Source organism: Rana temporaria, chromosome 2 (genome assembly GCF_905171775.1).
Source record: "Rana temporaria chromosome 2, aRanTem1.1, whole genome shotgun sequence".
NCBI lineage: Eukaryota > Metazoa > Chordata > Amphibia > Anura > Ranidae > Rana > Rana temporaria.
This window is the reverse complement of record NC_053490.1, coordinates 348,024,096-348,045,946: the sequence shown is the minus strand read 5'-3', so window position 1 is coordinate 348,045,946 and position 21,851 is coordinate 348,024,096. Positions and strand designations below refer to the sequence as shown.

At 43.9% G+C, this 21,851-nt stretch overlaps 1 protein-coding gene across 1 annotated transcript in view; it reads right to left on the bottom strand.

Annotated features, from left to right (window-relative positions):
* Positions 1–21,851, bottom strand: part of PIK3C2B (phosphatidylinositol-4-phosphate 3-kinase catalytic subunit type 2 beta) — a 1,746,470-nt gene that overhangs the window by 361,916 nt on the left and 1,362,703 nt on the right. Inside the window, 3 exon segments of the mRNA XM_040339537.1 lie at positions 17,234–17,390; positions 17,576–17,745; positions 20,167–20,303. Of these exon segments, the coding sequence (XP_040195471.1) occupies positions 17,234–17,390; positions 17,576–17,745; positions 20,167–20,303 (464 nt within the window).

Below are 21,851 nucleotides of genomic sequence, written 5' to 3'. Positions count from 1 at the left end.
TTCCACCAAAAAGCCTGGTTACAATATGCCCAACACTACCTTGACATGCCTCATTGGCTTTTTTGTGGCATTGGAGCAGGAAAGGCTTTCTTCTGGCAGTTCTTTTTTGTTGAAGCATTGTTGAATTGTACTCCTTAAAAACAACCACACCGTCTTTTTGGAGAGCAGCCTGTATTTCTCCTGTGGGTACCTGTGGGTTTTTCTTTGTATCCTGAGCAATTCTTTGGCCAGTTGTGGCTGCAGTCTTTCTTGGTCTACCTGACCATGACTTGGTATCAAGAGAGCCCCTAATTTTCCACTTCTTAATAAGTGATTAACCACTTAAGCCCCGGACCAAAATGCTGCCTAAAGACCCAAGGGGTTTTTACAGTTCGGGACTGCGTCGCTTTAACAGACAATTGCGCGGTCGTGCGACGTGGCTCCCAAACAAAATTGGCGTCTTTTTTTCCCCACAAATAGAGCTTTCTTTTGGTGGTATTTGATCACCTCTGCGGTTTTTATTTTTTGCGCTATAAACAAAAATAGAGTGACAATTTTGAAAAAAATGCAATATTTTTTACTTTTTGCTGTAATAAATATCCCCCAAAAACATATATAAAACATTTTTTTTCCTCAGTTTAGGCCGATACGTATTCTTCTACCTATTTTTGGTAAAAAAAATCGCAATAATCGTTTATCGGTTGGTTTGCGCAAAATTTATAGCGTTTACAAAATAGGGGATAGTTTTTTTGCATTTTTATTTATTATTTTTTTTTACTACTAATGGCGGCGATCAGCGATTTTTTTCGTGACTGCGACATTATGGCGGACACTTCGGACAATTTTGACACATTTTTGGGACAATTGTCATTTTCACAGCAAAAAATGCATTTAAATTGCATTGTTTATTGTGAAAATGACAGTTGCAGTTTGGGAGTTAAACACAGGGGGGGGGCGTGGCCTAGCGTCGGACTGTGATGGACGCCTAATCCCTTTCCTCTAGCACGTGTGGGCAACTAACTTCAGCCACAGGCAAAAAGAAGACGCTTACCGGCCGAAAAGCAAGCGATCGGGCCGCCAGAACACCCGTGGACCCGATGGAGCCAGGTCAGCAATCCTCCCCTGTAATCCCGGAGATGTTCCGGGCGGCGCAGATAATAGGCCTCAAAGCCGCGGCCTCGAGTAAGGCCCCTATGCCGCTCGGCGGCTCCAGCACCTCCGCGGACGGCACGATCGGCGCCCAGAACGCCCTGACACCCCCAATCTTACCACAGCAGGCACAATCCCTTAGCCTAGCAGACCTGCAAGCTAATCTGCAGGCAATGGCCATGGATATTAAATCATCCTTTGCTGCAGCCATAACGGACATAAGAGCAGACATCCAGGGCATAGCAGTGAGGACAGGAGCTATAGAACAGGCCTCAGCCCGCCAGACAGATGCCATTAAACAGATACAAAAAAATGCTGACATGCATCTTGGCCACATTATTGAAATACACCGCCATTTAGAAGATTTAGATAACCGCGGAAGAAGACACAATATAAGAATTAGAGGAGTCCCAGAAATGCCTGACCAAATTCCTGTGGAGAGAACTGCAGAAACCATATTTAATGATATTCTGGAAAGACCTCCTGATTCTCCAATTGAGTTTGAGAGAGTCCACAGAGCCCTAAGACCCAGGGGGAGAGAAAATGATCCCCCTAGAGACATAATCTGTTGCCTGGTAAACTTCCCTCTCAAGGAGGCCATATTGAGAAAAGCCAGAGAGAAAAATAGAGTCATCTTCAACGGCACAGAAATAAAACTCTATCAAGACCTCTCAAACATCACTTTACAGCAACGCAGAGCACTCCGCCCGATCACAGAACAATTGCGATCAAGAGGTATACCATACAGGTGGAAATTTCCGTTCTGTCTCTCAGCTACTTCAAGAGGACACACGGCACTACTCCGAACACCTGATGACCTCCGAGCTTTCTGTGAAGCCATGAACATCCCTAGAACGGAAGTCCCTGAATGGTACAACTCCTTCATGCTGAATGAATCCTGGATCACACTCTCCAACAATCTTACTCCAAGAGCACAGAGGCAAAGAGAACGACGCCCCAGATCGCCGTCTCCTCAACGCAACAGACGAGCAGACTCCCCACCCAGACGCAGAGATCGACCCGATCATCAGGACCATATGGACACCTAAACCATCCCTAAAGAGCAGAAGATGAACGTTCGAATCAATAATGGAGCAGCACACGTGTCCCTTCGACCACCTAATTCTTTCCGCCACAGCCTGATATTACAGAACCTCAACATGGAGATTTTGAACTTACGTCTGCCAAAGATATCAGACCTGCTATCAACCAACCAGATAGACAGACCTTCATCACACCGAGTTGACAACTTTTGTCATAAGAGATCTAGACACCTGTGAGTATCGCTTCCTTACACCCACATATCAAATAACAAAAAGACATCCATTAAATGAACATGCTATACAGATTCCAAGGTTGGGTATCCACTCCAACCCACACATATATGGTCCTCCTAATAGAAAGACTTGAATATGCAAACTCAGCCTCCGGCCATACTCAAAGCCTAATTCTAATTGTGGCGGATTTGAATGTGGTCAGAGACGTGTGATAAACTGTACTCCTTTTTTTTTTTTTATTCTATGTTCTATGTTACACATTCTTGGTTCGTATACTCTTACCTAATCATCTGACTGCCAATACCTGTAATACATGATTGGGTGAGACATGGCGGTGATCAAGCTGCAAATACTCTGAAAGCTAGTGATCCATGACACCAATGTGAGTTAAACCTGCTCATATGCTCAAATACTCAAAACAAAGCTTCCAAATTACTGAAACATGTCACCGCCTGATCCACATGATGTGGAATGTTAACCACACATATAGTGAATGTTCTTGATCATAGCAGTGTCTCATGCACATGTTAAATTCTTCAGGATGATGTTCAGGAACACAGCATAAGTTGAACAAGTTAAAACAAGTTAAAATGTTTGTTTACCCTGGTTATTGCTTTACACCCCTTAAGTTGTTACACTGGTTTAATACTTATAGGAGAAAAGTGTTCAAACTCACAATACCTGACATACACTTTATGGATTAGTAAGGCAACACTCCCATCTAGTGGATAAAAATATAATTGCCTTCAGATACTTTTTACACCTATTATCCATGATTCTGACTCCTTGAAACTCTTGAATTAAAGGCAGCTTCCCTCCGGTTCTAAATTTACCCCACAGGTGTATTTATACAAGTAAGCTGGCTAACCATTGAGACTCAGAGCAAAACTCAAAACTTATTTTTTAGTACTATTCAGGCCCAACCTTCCAAAATTTTCCCTGTGAATACGCATGCTTTCTTTTTATAGTTGTCCCAGAGTGCTGACTTAATTGGTATACAGACAGAGTAGAAAGACAAAGAGAGTATAAGGAAGAATAGTTAGACAATCTCCTCTGGCTGTGTACTACTGTGACCAAAACCGTAGCAGATCCGATAATAGCCACAACCCCACACAAAGGGTTTTTTCCTTAAATACCCTTTGACCCATCCGGTATTGTATATACCAAGGTAGATCCGCTGGTCTGAGCCTACCTGCCGGAGTTGTTTCTTCCCTTAACCCTCCCCCTCCCTCTTCTTTTTCTAGCTAAACTTTCTCTCCTTTTCTCTTTTTCCTTTTTTTTTTTCTTTTTTTTTACTCCGCCCCCACACCTACTCTATAAACATGACTTCAAATACTCAGCAAAGCATACCACTATCCATTAAACTTCTTTCTGTGAACGCAAAAGGCCTCAACATACCTGAAAAACGAACCAAGTTCCTTAACGAGTTTCACAAACAGAAAGCAAATATCATATGCATACAAGAGACACACTTTAAATCAGATAAAATCCCGAAATTTCACGACAAGAGATACCCCACCACTTTTCATGCCTCAAACACAGAAGGGAAAACGAAAGGGGTCTCAATACTAATTTCAAATCGAACCCCCTTCCAGGTACAAGACACCATGCTAGACCCTGGGGGTAGGTATATATTCATCAAAGGTAAACTTGAAAATCATCCAATGACAATTGCTAATGTTTATGCTCCGAATTCAGGACAGGTAACCTTCTTTCGTAAAATCAAAGATCTGCTGACAACCTTTGCCTCAGGCATTCTAGTTTTAGGGGGAGACTTCAATATCCCACTAGACCCCCTCATTGACACCTCGAACGGAACATCGAGCCTTCCCTACAGGGCTTTAAAACAAATCAAAATACAACTGAAAGAGCTGATGCTTCATGACACTTGGAGAACCCTGTATCCCCAGACCAGAGATTTTACCTACTTTTCCACCACCCATCAAAAATACTCTAGAATAGACTACTTCTTCCTATCACAACCAGACCTAACCTTCCTAACAAACTCGACTATCGAACCTATGACACTATCTGACCATCATCCTATAACCCTTTCGCTGACTTTCCCTGAAAAAAAAACAGTGACAAAAACGTGGAGACTAAATACTGCAGTACTAAAAGACCCTGCTGACGTATCAGAACTTCTTATTTCTCTAGAAACGAAAATGATGAAACCTCTTCTCTAACGCAGTGGGAAGCACACAAATGCGTCATCAGGGGTGAATTCATCAAAAAACTAGCGAGGCTAAAAAGGGAAAGCCAACTAAAAATAAAATCCCTCATAGATCAGATCCACAAGCTAGAAATGTCACACAAAAGAGATATTGCCATCTCAACGCTTGATGAGCTAACTAAAATGAGAGCAATTCTTGCAGAGGAACTAAATTTGAAAACAAAAAGACAATACGTACTGAGACATAGGATATATTATGAGCAGGGTAATAAAAGCGGGAAATTACTTGCGAAGGCAGTTCAGACCAAAAAAATTTCTTCAACGATACATCAAATTAGAGATAATCAAGGGAAATCATATTCCACAAACGAGGAGATCGCCAACCAGTTTGAAGCATATTACCATTCCCTTTACAACCTTCCGTCAGACCCAAAATGCCCCCAAAATTCAGAGAAAAGAGCTAAAATGATCCAGGAATTTCTAGAAAAGTACAGCCCACCTAAGCTTGCCACAAATAAAGCCCAAGAACTAGAAGCCCCTATCTCAGGACCAGAATTTGATAAAGCAATTAAAGAGATGAAAATAGGCAAGGCGCCAGGACCTGATGGTTTACCCTTACAATACTACAAAACGTTCATCGACATCCTGAAGCCAAGATTCCTGAAGACATTCCAAACTCTTAAATCTGAACGCCAACCTCCAAAACAATTATTAGAAGCCCACATTACAGTTATTCCAAAAGAAGGTAAGGATACCTCACAAGTAACTAACTATAGGCCAATATCTCTTATTAATGTAGATGTTAAAATCTACGCCAAGATCGTAGCTAATAGAATAGTGCCCTTACTCAACTCCCTTATAACTTTAAACCAAGTGGGTTTCATCCCAGGAAGAGAGGGTCGCGACAACACAATTAAGGCCCTTAATATTAGCCACTGGTTAACTTCAAATAAGAAGCAAGGCTTCTTTCTGTCTTTAGATGCTGAGAAGGCGTTCGATAGAGTGGCCTGGGATTTTATTGACGCAGTACTAGATCACATAGGCATTCTACCCCAAATGAAAGCTTACATCACTGCACTTTACACCAATCCAACAGCCAGAGTACGTGTCAACTGCCACCTATCGGACGCCTTCCAATTAAGAAATGGTACGAGACAGGGATGCCCCTTATCCCCTCTACTGTTTGTTCTAACTCTTGAGCCACTCCTAAACAGAATCAGATCCAATCAGAACATCAAAGGAATTGAAATTCATAAAAACACTTATAAAATTGCTGCGTTCGCTGACGACATGCTTCTATCCCTCGCAGAACCCCACATATCCATACCTAACCTCTTAAAAGACCTGGATCACTTTAAGTTATTGTCCAACTTAAAAATCAACCACTCTAAATCAAATGCCCTAAACATTACACTCCCCTTAAAAGTTGTAGATCTGTGTAAAAAGAATTTCCCGTTCACATGGGCCAAACATAATATAACCTACCTAGGAATAGAAATCCCTTCTAATCTAAATGACCTCTTTAGACTTAACTTTTTACCTATACTAAAAGAAGCGCATGAGGATCTGAAAAGATGGAATACTCTAAACGTCTCTTGGTTTGGTAGAGCCTCCCTAATTAAAATGACAATACTGCCTCGCTTTTTATATGCTATGCAGACAATACCCATCTTTCTACCCTCATCTTTCTTTTCGTCATACCGTAAAGCTTGCACTTCCTTTATTTGGAGAGGCAAATCACCTCGGATTAAATTTAGCAGATTAAACTTACCAAAGAACAAAGGTGGAATAGCACTACCAGATCTTAAAAAATACCATCAGGCGACTCTCCTCACACGGATAGTAGACTGGAATATTCACCAGGCAGTCAAAGATTGGGTTAAATTAGAGCATATCCAGTTCCCCCAAGACCTGCATATCTTACCATGGATCCACCCTAAATACCACTCGAAGGCTATAAAAGCGCACCCCATGATAGGTCCTACTTTAAAAATCTTTCACAGCACATTCAAACAATCAAATGCGACCCCCTGGCTCAGCCCCCTGACGTCACTGAGAAACAACCCCGAATTCCCCCCCGGGCTTGAGAAAAACTTTCTAAAGCTCCATTGGCCACATGAGCGAATCTTATCCATGCATTTCTTTAAAAAAGGGAAAATATTATGTAGAGAAGACCTAAACTATATCATTAAACCCTTCGTAATACCACACTGGAACTACATACAAATCACACATTACCTGACCAAAGCCGACAGTACACATCTCTGGACAAAACCACTCACAAAACTGGAAGATCTGTGTACCAAAAAAAACCCCCACAGACACATCATCTCGTATTTATACAGATCCCTGTTTGAGGATATGTCAGACTTCTCAAGTTCGTCATGTCGAAACTGGGAAAGAGATATAGATTTATCTCTAACAGATGAAAACTGGGAAAAAAAATTTACGTACGCACATAAAGGGTCGCTCAACGTAGCCACACAAGAATGCAGTTTTAAAATCATTACCAGATGGTACAGAACACCATCAGTTCTCCACAAATTCTCTCCCCTTATCTCTGACAGATGTTGGAGATGTAAGTTATAGGAAGGCTCGATGATCCACATTTGGTGGTCCTGCCCATTGATACAAACCTTCTGGAAAACAGTCCATGAGACCATCACTTTAGTCACCTCAGAGAACCTATGCTATACTCCTGCACAGTATCTCTTACATTTTAATTCTCTTCCAAGAAAACGCTACATGAAATCGCTAGCAATGTTCATGATCAATGCTGCACGACAATGTATTCCCACCCATTGGTGCTCCGATGTTATTCCCTCCAAGACAGAATGGTTCAGGAGAATAAATAACATAGAGAAAATAGAGGAACTCATAAGCATTTCCCAGGAGAAAATAATGAAATTCTCAGAAACATGGCGTGATTGGATGATTTTCAAAGACTCACAGTCAACTAGCACAAATATTCATTGAGACTCAAAAGTATCAGCAGCAAAACTATAAAAAATGTACACTGAAGTGGAAGGATTATACTTGATAAACACCCTAAGTCAAGCAGATCTGTGTTAAACCCTCTACCCCCCCCCCTTTTTTTTTTTTTTCTCTCTCTCTCTCTTCTCCTCTTCTTCTTTCACCTCTCTTCCTTCCCTTTCCCTTCCCCAACCCCCCTCCCTACCCCTCTTGACCATTAAAGAATTACTACTACTAAAAACCCTATATACTGGTCAAGATGGACATAACAAAAATGTTCTAGGATGAACCCTATGGTTCACAATGCATAATGAATATTGTACAATCTTCTATGTCTTACTTGTATGCCTTTTATATGCCCTCTTCAGATGAGGATTGACTTGCAACACATGATTGTATGCTGAAGTTTAAAAAATAAAATAAAAAATGTTTGCAGTAATTTCTGTTCATAGCCAAAATAAGCTATATTCTCGCTACTTTTTTTTTCTGGATGTATCATTGTACTATCCTGTATGCTCTCATGTTCACCCAATAAAAACTTATGAAACAAAAAAAATAAAATAAACACAGGGGGCGCTGTAGGAGTTAGGGATCACTGTGTATGTGTTTACTAGTGTAGGGGGGTGTGGCTGTAGGAATGACGTCATCGATCGTGTCTCCCCTATAAAGGGGATGACGCGATCGATGCGCCGACACAGTGAAGCACGGGGAAGCCGTGTTTACACATGGCTCTCCCCGTTCTTCAGCTCCGGGGAGCGATCGCGACGGAGCGGCTATAAACAAATAGCCGCGCCGTCGTCTCGGATCGCTCCCCGAGCGGACCCGACCTCCACATGTACCGGGGGGGTCCCGATCGGACCTCCCACCCACGTCTAGCAGAGGACGTACAGGTACGTGATTGTGCCTGTCCGTGCCATTCTGCCGACGTAAATGTACATGAGGAGGTCGGGAAGTGGTTAAACAGTACTAACTGGCATATTCAAGGCTTTAGATATCTTTTTATATCCTTTTCCATCTTTGTAAAGTTCCATTACCTTGTTATGCAGGTCTTTTGACTGTTCTTTTCTACCTCCTCATGGCTCAGTGTCTAGCCTGCTCATTAACTATTTATACACAGACACCTATTGTGATTTAAAAAGCCACAAATGTGGGAAATTAACCTTTATTTGCCATTTTAACCTGTGTGTGCCACCTATCTGTACCAAGGCTAAACATTCCAGGGTATGTAAACTTTTTATCAGGGCCATTTGGTGATTTCTGTTAGCATTTAAAAAGGATCTGAAAAATGTGTGAAAATAAATGGTTTCATGTGATTGCTATCCATGAAAAAAAGTTTTTTTGGCATGATCAGTCATTTTCAATATCAATGTCACAATTTTTGCCGGGGTATGCAAACTTTTGAGCAAGACTGTGTATGTGTGTATATTATATATATATATATATATATTTTTTTTTTTAAACAAAGAAGTAGTCCCTTCTTCTTGACATTGGTAGTGGCATCCAAGCCACAAGAATCATCTTCCTCCAGATGGTAGATGGGGCTAGCAGGACTGTGAAAGCAGTGGTCAATCACAGTCCTCCTCTTCCTGGAAACAGGGACGCCCTCCTAGCAGAACTGCACCCAATCTCTTCCCCATCACAAAAGCTGATGATCGAAGCTACAGCAAAGTTAGAGAACCAAACAATTTTTTGGGGCACGGTGCCTCCCCCTCAGTGTGGCTGCGGCATGGAAAATTCAGAAATTTAAATGCATTTGTGTGGTAGAAGGTGCATTTTGATTGCTGCTGTAAAAAAATAGATTTTTTGTACTCACCGTAAAATCCTTTTCTCTGAGTCCATGGACGGACACAGCTCCTTAAATCTTGACAAGTGGGTTATGCTCCCTGTTTACAGGAGAGGACTAGGCAGAAACATGTTAGATAATTAAATACATGTTACATTAACAGAGTTGAACAGCCCTGCCCAGGGGGCGGTCCCTCCAGACATAACCCTCCTCACTGCAGCATGCAGCCTTACTTTGTAACAAGCAGTACAAACCTAAAAAGGAGGGGTGGGTGCTGTGTCCGTCCATGGACTCAGAGAAAAGGATTTTACGGTGAGTACATAAAATCCTATTTTCTATTATCGTCCATGGACGGACACAGCTCCTTACATCTTGACAAGTGGGACGTCCCCAAGCAGTGTCAAAAACGAGGGGTGGGAAATATATCAGTAAAACCAATTTTAACTTCACCCCAAAACAAGCAGAGCTCCTCAACAAAGGAGGTGCAACTTTAAACAGCTGCCGGCAAAAAAATAGCAGCCGAAAAAAGCATCAGAAGATGCATTTACAGCAACCATGTAAATTCTGGAAAAAGCGTGAACGGACGAGCAAGTCGCCGACTCGCACACCTGTGAGACTGACGCATGATGTCGGAAAAAAACCCAGGAAGCACCAATTGCCCTGGTCGAAAGTGTCGTGACCAGAAAGGGGGGCCTGCCCCTTAAGAGCATAGGCCTGTATGACGGCCTGCCTGATCCACCGAGAAATGATGGTCGACGAGACCGCCAGGACCTTTTGTGGACCAGACACCGACACAAAAGAGAGTCAGAGCTCCGAAACGGAGCCGTAGCAGGCTGGTACACCCGCAAAGTGCGTACCACGACTAAAGTATGTAAGGCAACCTCCGTACAATGCGCCGGCCGAGGATAGGAGGATGGAAGAACAATGTCCTTATTCCGGCGAAAGGCCGAAACCACCTTCGGAAGAAGGGAAGGTCACGGGCGCACCATCACCTAATCCTTATGGAGGATCAAGCATGGCGGCTTGCAAGACAAGACCGCCAACTCAGAAACCCCTCTAACAGAGGTAAAGGCCACTAAATGGGCTACCTTCTGAGATAGTGTCAAGAGAAAAGGAAGATTCCTGAAGAACCGAGAGCACCAGAGTCAAAACTCATGAAGAGATGGGCCAAGAGGGGAAAGTATACGACAAACCCCCTGCACACAAAAAGGGAACCACCAGGGAACGGGCCGCAAAAAGGCCACTGAAAGAACACAGGCTGAAATCTGCCCCCAAACAGTGCATTAAGCAATTTTTAGATCCACTCCAAGCTGTAAAAACAGCAGGACCCTGGACACCGAGTACGTCCGTAGACGTCACTCCATCCCTTCGCACCAAGAGATGTAGGCCTGCCAGGTGCAACGGTAGATCCTCCGGAAGAAGACTACCGTGCCCTCAGCATTGTTGAGATGATCAAGTCAGACCCCGGTCACATAAAGTCTGGCTTCCAATAGCCATGTTGAGCAAGTCAGTGACTGTACAACAGGAGGAAGTATGGGACCTCGAGACAGAGGGACCTCCTGCCCTGGCAACCGCCAGGGTACCTCCGCTACCAGGCGCCCGATATCGGCGTACCAAGGACGCAGAGGTCAATTTGGAGCGATTAGAATCATCGGGATCTCCTCAGCCTCCACTCTGTGGAGCAGCCGAGGAAGCAACTACAATGGAGGAACGTCAAAAAGTCGCCGATACAGACCCCACAGGGCCACCAGCACGACTTACGCATCTGTACCAGATCACTAGACCTGGCCACTAACTTCGACACTCTTGTAGTGGAGATGAGTGGCCAGGAGATCCATGCCCTGTGAGGCTCACCTTCTGCAAGGGAGCCGAAACACCCCAAGCACAAAGACCAGTCGCCCTGGTCCAGCATCTGGCGACTCCAGTATACCTGATGTAGGCCGAAGCCACGGCCATGGCGTTGTCCAGCTGAAATCAGACCTTGCAACCTCCTCGACCATGAGGAGAAGCATAGCCTGATCGCCTAAAATATTAGGACAATGAACAGTAGACAGCACCTGGTATTCCCAGGCGGTCTCCCACCCAGGCACTAGCCAGGCCCGACCCTGGGTAGCTACCAAGACTGGACGAGAGCGGGCACATGCAGGGAGGTGTGGCCATAGGTCCACGCAGGTCCAGCGACTCAGGGCCGACTGGACACCCCAGGTTTTGAACCCCCCAGGTTCACAACCCATGAGCTGGCACCCGTCGTAAACACCGACCACTGGAAGGAAGAAACAACTTCCCAGACCGAAGAGTCAGGGATCTCCGTCACCAACTCAGAGAGACTCTGACTAGGTGGCGCACCGGAATCTGATGATTTCAGAGACAAGAGATTTTTACCACCTGGACAGTATTTCCCCTGGAAAACCCGAGTTTGGAACTGGGCATACAGTACCGCCTTGAAGGAGGCTACACACAGGCCCCAGACCAGCAGGTGTCCGGAGAGAAGACTGATTGCGTGATGCCAATACCTTCACCGCAGACTGAAGAGTCTGCAATTTCTCCAGGGGAAGAAGGACCTTCACCAACGAGGAGTCCGGATCAACCCTAGATACTCCAACGCTGAGTTGGAAACCTAGCATGCCCAGGATTTGAACCCTGGGTCACACACATGGAGGGCAGGCTTGCTGCCACTGAGCTACACCTTCTGGTCTAAACGTTTAACACCCACCCGAATCTTCGGAGGGTCTGAATGGGAATAACACATCCACTAGGTCTGAGACAGAAGCTGCTCTCAGAAGAAAGTCATCCAAGTAGCCAATGAGGCAAAGCCTCGCTGTCCCAACAAAGTTAGGATAAGTGCGAGCTCCTAGTTGAAAACCCATGGTGCTGACGCCAGATCAAAAGGGAGGGCCACAGGCTGACAGAGACCCTCTCTTATCACGAAGCACATAAAAAAACACTGTGCATGCATGTATACGTCCCTGATGTCTGAGGACGCCAGGACGTCCCCCGGATGGAGCGCAGCTACCACCGAACGAATGGATTCCATGCGGAACTACCCGACGTTCACAAAGGTATTTGATGCCTGAGGCCCATAGAAAACCCCAAACCTCTCGTCCTGCAGGAAAGATAAAATTGCCCCGCAGCTTAGCAAGTCCCACACTGCCCAAGGCAGACCGACGGGCCGGGAGAGGAAGTCACGAGGAAAGAACTTTGTTCTGTGGATAGGAGGAAACCCTATCTAGTACTCCGAAGTGATCACCTCGCAGACCCACTGGTCGGAGAGCAGGGAGGTTTCACCGAATTGTGAACCTGCAAGCCGCTCCTCCCACCTAGAGACAGGGAGGGAAGGCTACATACATTGGCAGGATTTGGGTGCCGGCGTGATTGGCTTACGCACCCAGGGATGGATTAGTCCCCCAGCTGGGCCTTTGATGGCCTGGGAGGGTTGCCCCTAAATAATATACACACACACATAGTGTGTATGTATATTATGTAGGTGTATGCACACATGCCTTTGGAGGAAACCGGAGTACCCAGGGGAAACCCACGTAGACACAGGGAGCGACAATGCAAGCTCCAGGCAGATTGGCGTCAGTGTCCGGATTCAAACCAATGACTCTCTTGCTGCAAAGTAATGGAGTTAACCACTACACCACAGTGTGCATAAAACCATTCTGAAACAGAAGCCCTGGATAACAAGGGCGCAGTATTCAATGAAGCATCACAGACCTATATGAGGCGCTGGACCAGCTGGTCCACTAGCCTAATAACTTCGGGAGAGAGTCGTTGCTCCTCCACTGTCTGGTGCAAAATGCTCACCCAGTGAGTTGTATACAGCACTAGGGGTCAGGACTACTCCAAGATGGCCACCGAGTATTCAGAACGCGGCCACAGGAAAATGGCCGACCTCAATGTAAGCTGTGCCATAGCGCGGCTACGACAAAATGCCCGTCAATGGGAGTTTTCAATGTAATTGAAAAAACTCCCAAAAAATGGCACCAGCGCCGACTGAGACCCCAGAGTAGTGGCCACTATAGGGGGCAAGTCAGACCCCAACATGGTAAACATGGAACGGGTCAGTACTTTGGATCTTCTATCAGTCAGATCCATACAAGCGGGGGTTCCCACAATAGGGAGAGTGGTCACCTATACATGACACCTGGAGGGTCCACCACCGGAGAAGAAGCCCATCTTTTGAAAAGGCTCTCCTCAAAGGGGCACTGAACCGCCCGGCGGTGAGGGACTACAAAAGCCCTCAGCGGCTGTTCTCATTCCGCCTCTTAGAAATTATCAAAGAAGGGCACAGAAGGAAAAAACCTACACAGAGCGGTCTGATTTGTGTGATTCAAAAAACACCGAGCCCTCAGCGGAAACCCAGCTGCACTATACAGCTTAAGAGAGTCCCTTGCAGCAGTGAGAAGCGCACCCATAAATGCCTTATCCTGCTTCTTTTTTTTTTTTTTTAACTACCCAGGTACCTGGTCCATTGCTCCATAACAGAGAATTTCCCAGGGGATAACGGGGGAAAGGGGGCACTCTTTTACCGCCCGTCCACAGTCCACCCCCACCCTGGCACAAATGTGTCCAGGACTAACAATAACCTCTGTGGGAATCCCAGGTGCTGCCACCTGCTGCCACCACCAGCATGTTTGGGAAAGACCCAGATACTGACTCCAAATATTAATAATATTTACATAGTGTGTGTAACGGTCACCACCGTTTACGACCTTCCATCAACCCACGACAGCTCATCTGACACTCCAACCATCCAACAGACATCAGACATCCTTTTTCCCAGAATAACAAGACTTGCTCTGTTACTGGTTTCAAATATATGAACAATTTTAATGGTTAGCTCTCAAGATTATAGACAGTTTTCAAGGCATGTTTCAGTGATCACAGGAACAATCAAACTCTCCACCCACACACTGGGGGGGGCTTCAATACACCTTCAGATGGCTAATTGCTAAACATTTCAGACATTTTGGCGCCGGTCTATAATTAACATGACCTAATCACTGCACCTGAGAAGTCACATCCCCCCCTTAACAGAACTCAAACAAAACACCATCACACAATGCTTTCCACTCAATCCACATCTTTAGACAGACGGTCTGTCTCACACCTGAGCATCAATAGGCTTTAAACAGTGTTATCACACAATGAAAGGCCTTTAAAGAGCCAGCCTCATTTAACAACTCACTAGCCAGGGCTAATCATTGAAAAGAGTCATTATTGACCGGTAGGGTCAGAATATTCTTTACAGACATTAAAGAATATATCGTAGATTACTGTCCATGTTAAAACAATCCAACATATGTCCCTTTATTTCCTGGCTCAATCTGTGCCTCTCATCCACTTGCTGCGCTGATCAGGGGTACCCAGGGGACTCACCTCAGGAGGAGACTGCCCAGCGCTGCCGTCCACTCTCAGCACACAGCGTGTGAGAGGAAAAGAACCGTGAGGTAACTGTGCGGCATCTGCAGGGACCTGTGTGCCAAATGGCGGCAAAATGCCGTGTTTAAACAGGAAAAGCCTCCTAGGGCTTTTTAAACAGTGAAAAACCCCTCACAGGAAAGCCCCATACAAAAAAGAAAAAACACAGGCCAGATAACACAGTCCCCTAAGGAAGGCCCCCTCCCCCTGACAGTGGCAATGTTAGCAATGCAGCAAGGGAAAAGGAGCAGGGAAGGGAGGAGAAGAGGACCCCCGAACCCCAGGAATGCCCAGCCGTACCAACCCACCGAAGCGGGAGGGACTGTACTTACCCATCCAAGCGAGGACTCGCTGACGCATTCCTGACAGGACTGCAACCGCAATGGAGGTAGCTGTCGGCCCGGTCCACTGTGAGACAACACCACAGCCCAGTCATATGTGGACCTCGGAGCAAAGCTCACCGGCCACCCCAGGAGTCATGGGGTATGGCATGGCAGACCCAGCCTCTTTGCAAAGGTATGCCCACGCTTGCTGGTCAGACTGAGTAGACTACAAGGATCTATATTATCCAGCCTGTCTTTCAAGAAAAAGTTAAATAAAATAAAATTTCTCCTCAGGGCGCTGGGCCCAAAGGGAGCCATACGTCCTTATCCTTGCTAAGCAGAACGAAACTGAGGCTGCATGCTGCAGTGAGGAGGGTAATGTCTGGAGGGGACCGCCCCCTGGGCGGGGCTGTTCAACTCTGTTAATGTAACATGTATTTAATTATCTAACATGTTTCTGCCTAGTCCTCTTCTGTAAACAGGGAACATAACCCACTTGTCAAGATTTAAGGAGCTGTGTCCGTCCATGGACAATAAGAGAAATATAATATTGTTTGTTATTCTCTGTCGTATCACTTTCTCACATGGTAACAATTTTATTATACAAAATACAGTACATGAAAAACAGGGGATATTACTCTGTAGGTAGAATAAATTGTATTTCTACCCAGGGGGTCCAACTCTTTTGCAAACTTTTTTTTAACAGCCAAAGAGCCTTGCCTATTAGTTTGTACACAGGTACTTGATTAACCACTTCCCGTCCGCGCTATAGCTGAATGACGGCTACAGTGCGGACATGCTTTGGCGGGAGGACATCAATATATGTCCTCCCCTTCGCGTGCTGTGATCCCCCGAGTCACTGAGACTCGGGTGATCACAGATTCAAGTGAAGGGCCGGTCCCGGCCTCTTACCATGTGATCAGCTGTCAGCCAATGACAACTGATCACGTGATGTAAACAAAGCTCGGTATTCGTTTTTTTTCCCTCATGCCTATAGCGTGAGGAGAAAAAAGCCGATCACTGGCTTAGGTGCAAGGGACATCAGTCCCGAAGAGGAAGGAGGCACATCTGCCTCACGTGTGCCACTCTAAAACCCCCTGCCCGTGCCACCTGCCAATGCCCACCACCATTGGTGCCAATCAGTGCTGCCTATCAGTGCCCATCATTACTGCCAGCTATCAGTGCCACTTCTGAGTGCCCACCAGTGCCCATCAGTGCCGCCTTATCGGTGCCCAACAGTGCAGGCCATCAATGCTGCCTCATCAGCATACATCAATGAAGGAGAAAAATTATCTGTTTGCAAAATTTTATAACAAAATATACAAAAAAAAAAAAAATTTTTTAAAGCGGAGCTCCGCAGTACAAAAAATATTAAAAGCCAGCAGCTACAAATAATGCAGCTGCTGACTTTTAATATTAGAACACTTACCTGTCTTGGAGTCCAGCGACGTCGGCAGCAGAAGACGAGCAATCGATCGTCACTCTGCTGCCCCCACCGCCATCCTCGGTGAGGGAACCAGAAGTGAAACATTGGGGCTTCACTGCCGTTTCCCTATGGCGAATGTGTGAGTCGCGCTGCGCCGTGCTCACTGGTCCCCCCTGTGTTCTGGGAGCTGTGTGTTTCCCAGAACACAATGGGGGGGGGGGATCTGACGTTCTGCCCGCAGTCTAACCCGCAGACTGTGTGGCCGGAAGTGGGTGCAAATACCTGTCTTAGACAGGTATCTGCACCCCCCTCCCCCCTGAAAGGTGCCAAATGTGACACTGGAGGGTTCCGATGAGCGCAAGTTCTACTTTAGGGTGGAGCTCCACTTTAAATTCAGTCTTTTTAAATTTTAAAACCGCAGAGGTGATCACATACTACCAAAAGAAAGCTCTATTTGTGGAAAAAAATGATAACAATTTAATTTGGGTACAGTGTTGTATGATCGCGCAATTGTCATTCAAAGTGCATCAGCGCTGAAAGCTGAAAATTGGTCTGGGCAGGAGGGGGGTTTAAGTGTCCAGTAAGCAAATGGTTACCAAGTCAGAACCAGAGCTTTATTTTGGGGGGATTTCCACTGCAGAACTATTACCTTTTTGGCATAGAATAATAAACACAGAGTTTTTCACAATTAGGAAGTTTGGACCATTGTTAGATTTGTTAGCTTACCAGTCCCAGTAGATTGAGAAATAAGTGGGTATGCTTGCGGATGAGATTGTAGGCTTGACAGCACAAATCAACAAAGTCATGGAAGCGGCTTGATGTCTTGTCTCCCCCATTTATGACATATGCCATGTCTGAAGTGAACACAAAAGGAGCACGATCCCTGCGGTCATTAAAAATATAGTATGAAAAGTATGAAATTAATAAAAAATTGCATTTACATTTAATATTTGAGAGTGTGGGTCAACAATTTTTTCTATAAAGGAAAGTATTTTTGCAATTCTGGTTCGTGAGTATGTTAGTAGTATACATATGATTTTAAGTAAAAACACAATTTCTCAAACTCACCGTTTTATGTTCCCAAACATTTGTGCATGCCCTAAAAAGCGTCCAAAGTCTATGTGAAACATATGGCCACTAGTCTTCAGCATGATGTTATCATTGTGCCGATCACATATGCCAAGCACATAGGTGGCTACACAACATCCTGCACACGAATAGATAAAGTTTTCCACTGCCTGGAAAGGAAACATTTACTGTCAATACTACTGGAAATGTAACCTTTTCTATCTTTATATGAGATTTACAGAATACTTGAATTAAACTTTCAACATCAAAAAACATATGACAGAATGACAAGCTCTTGTTATAGAAAGATACTGCAGACACCTAAACAATTCACATTTTTACTCACGTATCATCTGTATATCTCATCCCAAAACAGATTTTATGTATCAACTGACGCCTATTAATAACATGGTAGCAAGAAAGGGAACAAATCAAAACTGTTCATTAACCAGCAGTTAAGCTGGTTAATGAATTTCAAATTTTCAGCATCGACCACCAACAAATTTCCCCTTCAGCAAAGTGTGTTATACCAAAAACGATATTATATATTATAATATGCACAGTTTGTCTTCAAGGGACAACAATTAACCAATTTTCAAACTAAGTAAACTAAAAACAGTTGAAATGCCTGGCAGTGTAATTTTTACATGGATAATAAATAAAGTTCAGAATTTAATATCGACTATAATTTTAGAAAATCAACAAAAGTCAAACCATCTAATGATCTAAACCAGCCTCTCTCAACCAAGGTTCTGTGGAACCCTGGGGTTCGACCAGAGTCTACTGAGGGTTCCTTGAGGAGTGAGCAGTGGTAGATTAAGCTCTTGACTACATTGGCCACCAATGTAAGGGGTCACTGCAATTTTTTCTGTCTGTTTTTTTTTTCTGATCATATTTATTCTTCATTCCATGATTATCACTGTATATGTTTTTGTCATATAGAGTGGAGGGGTAAGATTAGGTTTAACTTTCCACAACCTACTGATTATGTGAATATACATATAATATGTAGATATCATTTTTAGTGGAGGCTCCTTATGACTTGCAAACTTTTTCAAGGGTTCCTATAAAGTAACATTTTTAAGAAAGGCTGATTTAACCACTTCAGCCCTGGAAGGTTTACCCCCCCCCTCCCCTTCCCCACACACACACACTTCATGATCAGGCCATTTTTTGCAATATGGCACTGCGTTACTTTGACAATTGTGAAGTTGTGCGACACTGTACCCAAATAAAATTGATGTCCTTTCCCCCCCCCACAGAGCTTTTTTTGGGGGGTATTTGAGCTATAAACAAAAAAAGGACAGGCAGTTAAAAAACGTGTAAAAAATCTAATATATTTATCAATTTAGGCCAATATGTACATAGTTTTGTTAAAAAAATCCCAATAAGTGTATAGTGATTGGTTTGTGTAAAAGTTATAGAGTCTTCATGGGATATATTTATGGAATATTTATTGTTTTTACTAGTAATGGCGGCGATCAGTGATTTTTAGCGGGACTGCAACATTGCGATGGGCAAATCTGACACTAAGTGACACTTTTTGGGGACCAGTGAGACCAATACAGTGATCACTGCTAGAAAAATGCACGGTCACTGTACTAATGACACTGCCAGGAGAAGGGGTTAACTTTGGGGCTATCAAAGAGTTAAATATGCTCCTAGGGAGTGATTTCTAACTGTGTGGGGGTGCTTTGACTGGTGGAAGACAGAGATCAGTGTTCCTGTTTAGCAGGAACACAAGATCTCCATCTACCCTTCTCACAGAATGGCGGTCTGCCTTGTCTACATAGGCAGGCCAACGTTTTGCCTTTCCTCACAATGATCTTGAGGTGCCGGCGAACTTTGGGTCCGTCAGGACCGCTGTGTCCAATCAGGCAGGTGATTTTGCGCAGGAAGGCTGCCCTGCCGCAGTATATCTGAATGGGATGGTCAAGAAGTGGTTAAACATTCAAGTAGAGCTAAATAATCTACAACTTTGGAAAGTATCTGTTTTGACAGTTGTTAGCCATTATATTCATAATATAAGCTAGAAATGTGAGCTAAAAAGATAACTTTCTCCTAGAATCAAAAACATTTATATATAAATATAATTTAAAATGTTACTAAACCCAGGACCCTGCATTCCCTATACAGTATATGGTCTCCCACAGTACATGAAAATGCAATTATTTTAGTAAATATAAATGGCTAAATACCCTTTCTCTATACCTTTTCTCATTAGCAGTATATACAGTAGCAGTCTTGTGACTTCTATTCCTGCATAACCCCTAACCCTCTATCTGGACAGTGCTAATTGGTCCTGTGTCGATTACATGCACCCTCCCAAAAAAAATTACTCTCTAGCAATATACACCAAACTGAGCATGTGCACAGTGCCTCCAAGGCTCTGTACTAACAGCAGATGGATCGGGGACAGTGAAGCAAGGGGACAATCTGAGAAGACAGGATCAAACAGTTCATATAACAACCATGCTTTACTGTATATACAGACTGATTTTACTGTTGTGAGTCATCAACACTTGAATTATTACCCTTTGGGATTAATAAAGTAATCTGAAATATTTATATACAGAGTTATCATCTATTACCTTTTCATATTCATCTTCTGTGGGGTTATGTTTTTGCAGCCAGTCAGCTAGTGGACCATCTTTAAAGGAACCAGTCACTCCATGTTCCACCTGGATCCTTCTCAGGGTTTCTGCAGATGGGATCATCTCTACCATGCCTAAAAGACGGTAACTGAATAAAATCTTTAAGCTACCCATACACATTACAATCTGATTGTACAATCTCCTTTAGCTCTTCCATGGCAAGAAGAATTTTAAGAAAAGGCAAAGCATGCCTTAACAAAGACTTTCTGTTTAATTTGCCGTTTTAACAAAGTGAAGTGCCAAGAATAGCAAGCTTTACTTGCTTTATTGTTGGTGAAAAGCCCTAACTTCCTTTTATAGAGACTTGCCCTTGTGTTCTCTATAAAGGAATCTCTTCAAGAGAAAAAAAAACAGCCATGAATATCCATGAGTAGGCTGATGAAAGTTTAGAACCCGTCAGGTTTATATTGCTGTCTGTATGCTCATTGGTAAAGTTTCCATACTTCTTGCAATCTCAACAAGAAGCTGCAGAGCAAAGAGTATCCTCAATGGGAACACAGATCGCCAAAACCTGAGCAAACTTCTAACCCTTCACCTATGCTATCCAAAATTAACTGCAGGTGTGTGACATTAAAAAACAAATTAAACAGCTTTCATATATCTAAGTGGTGACAAATATCAAAAGTTAGAATTGATAAAAATGTATAACTTTTTTTGAGAGTAGTGCTACTGTGCATGTTACCTATTAAGGGATGTATCATTAAATACTGATATTCCAAATAATTTTCTCACAGTTCCATAAAAAAAAAAGCTAACTTTTTATGTACTTTCCTTGTTCACCCAGATTGTTAAAATCATACCCGTGTCATGTTTGCATTGACTATACCGTTTTTTTTTTTTTGGAATACTAGAAGTCATGATAGTTTAATACCAAGACAGTTAAAAAATTGTTACCTCTACCAAGAACCATCTGTGTATAATTTTGTATGTTCACCCTAGGCTTTCCTGGGATTGTTCCGGTTTCCTCCAAATACCCAAAACAATTGTTAGGTTAACCCTCTTCCCAATAGTGTATTTAGGTTTTGTGCTGCCCTAGGCCTGACTAAACTTGTGCGCCCCCTAAATTAAATATGACCCACCCCTTCCTGTCAAGGCCACAACCCTTTCTGTTTAAGACCAGCCCTGACATTTTTGAGAGAGGACACTAGTTCTTAGGGCCTGGGGGGGGGGGGGTGTAATGGATTCCCTTAATTTGCATAGATCTCCTCTCACTTCCTGTTTGGCTATGGGGCAGGAAGTGAAGGGCAATCTCTGCAATGGGACAGGAATGGTAAAAAAATAAATTGACAGGGGCTATAACCCTTCCTTACAAGTGTTGCCTATAGTTCTACTTTAAGCACAATTTCTGATCATTTTATGCAGAGGACTAAGAAGATATAACCATGCCAATGGTGCAGCAGAAAACATATAGCACAGTGAGGAAGGTTTGTGGTCCAGGATGATAGGACAGTCAAAATTAGAAGCAGCTTAATGTACAGTGTAGCGTAAGCCGGTGGGGACTCTTTCCGTGCTGCCCCCTGCAATGTGCTGCCCTAAACCTGGGCCTTGTTGGCCTAGGCCAGGATACAGCGTTGCCTCTTCTCCCAAAACTGGCCCTAGAGAATGTGTGCATGTGTACAATG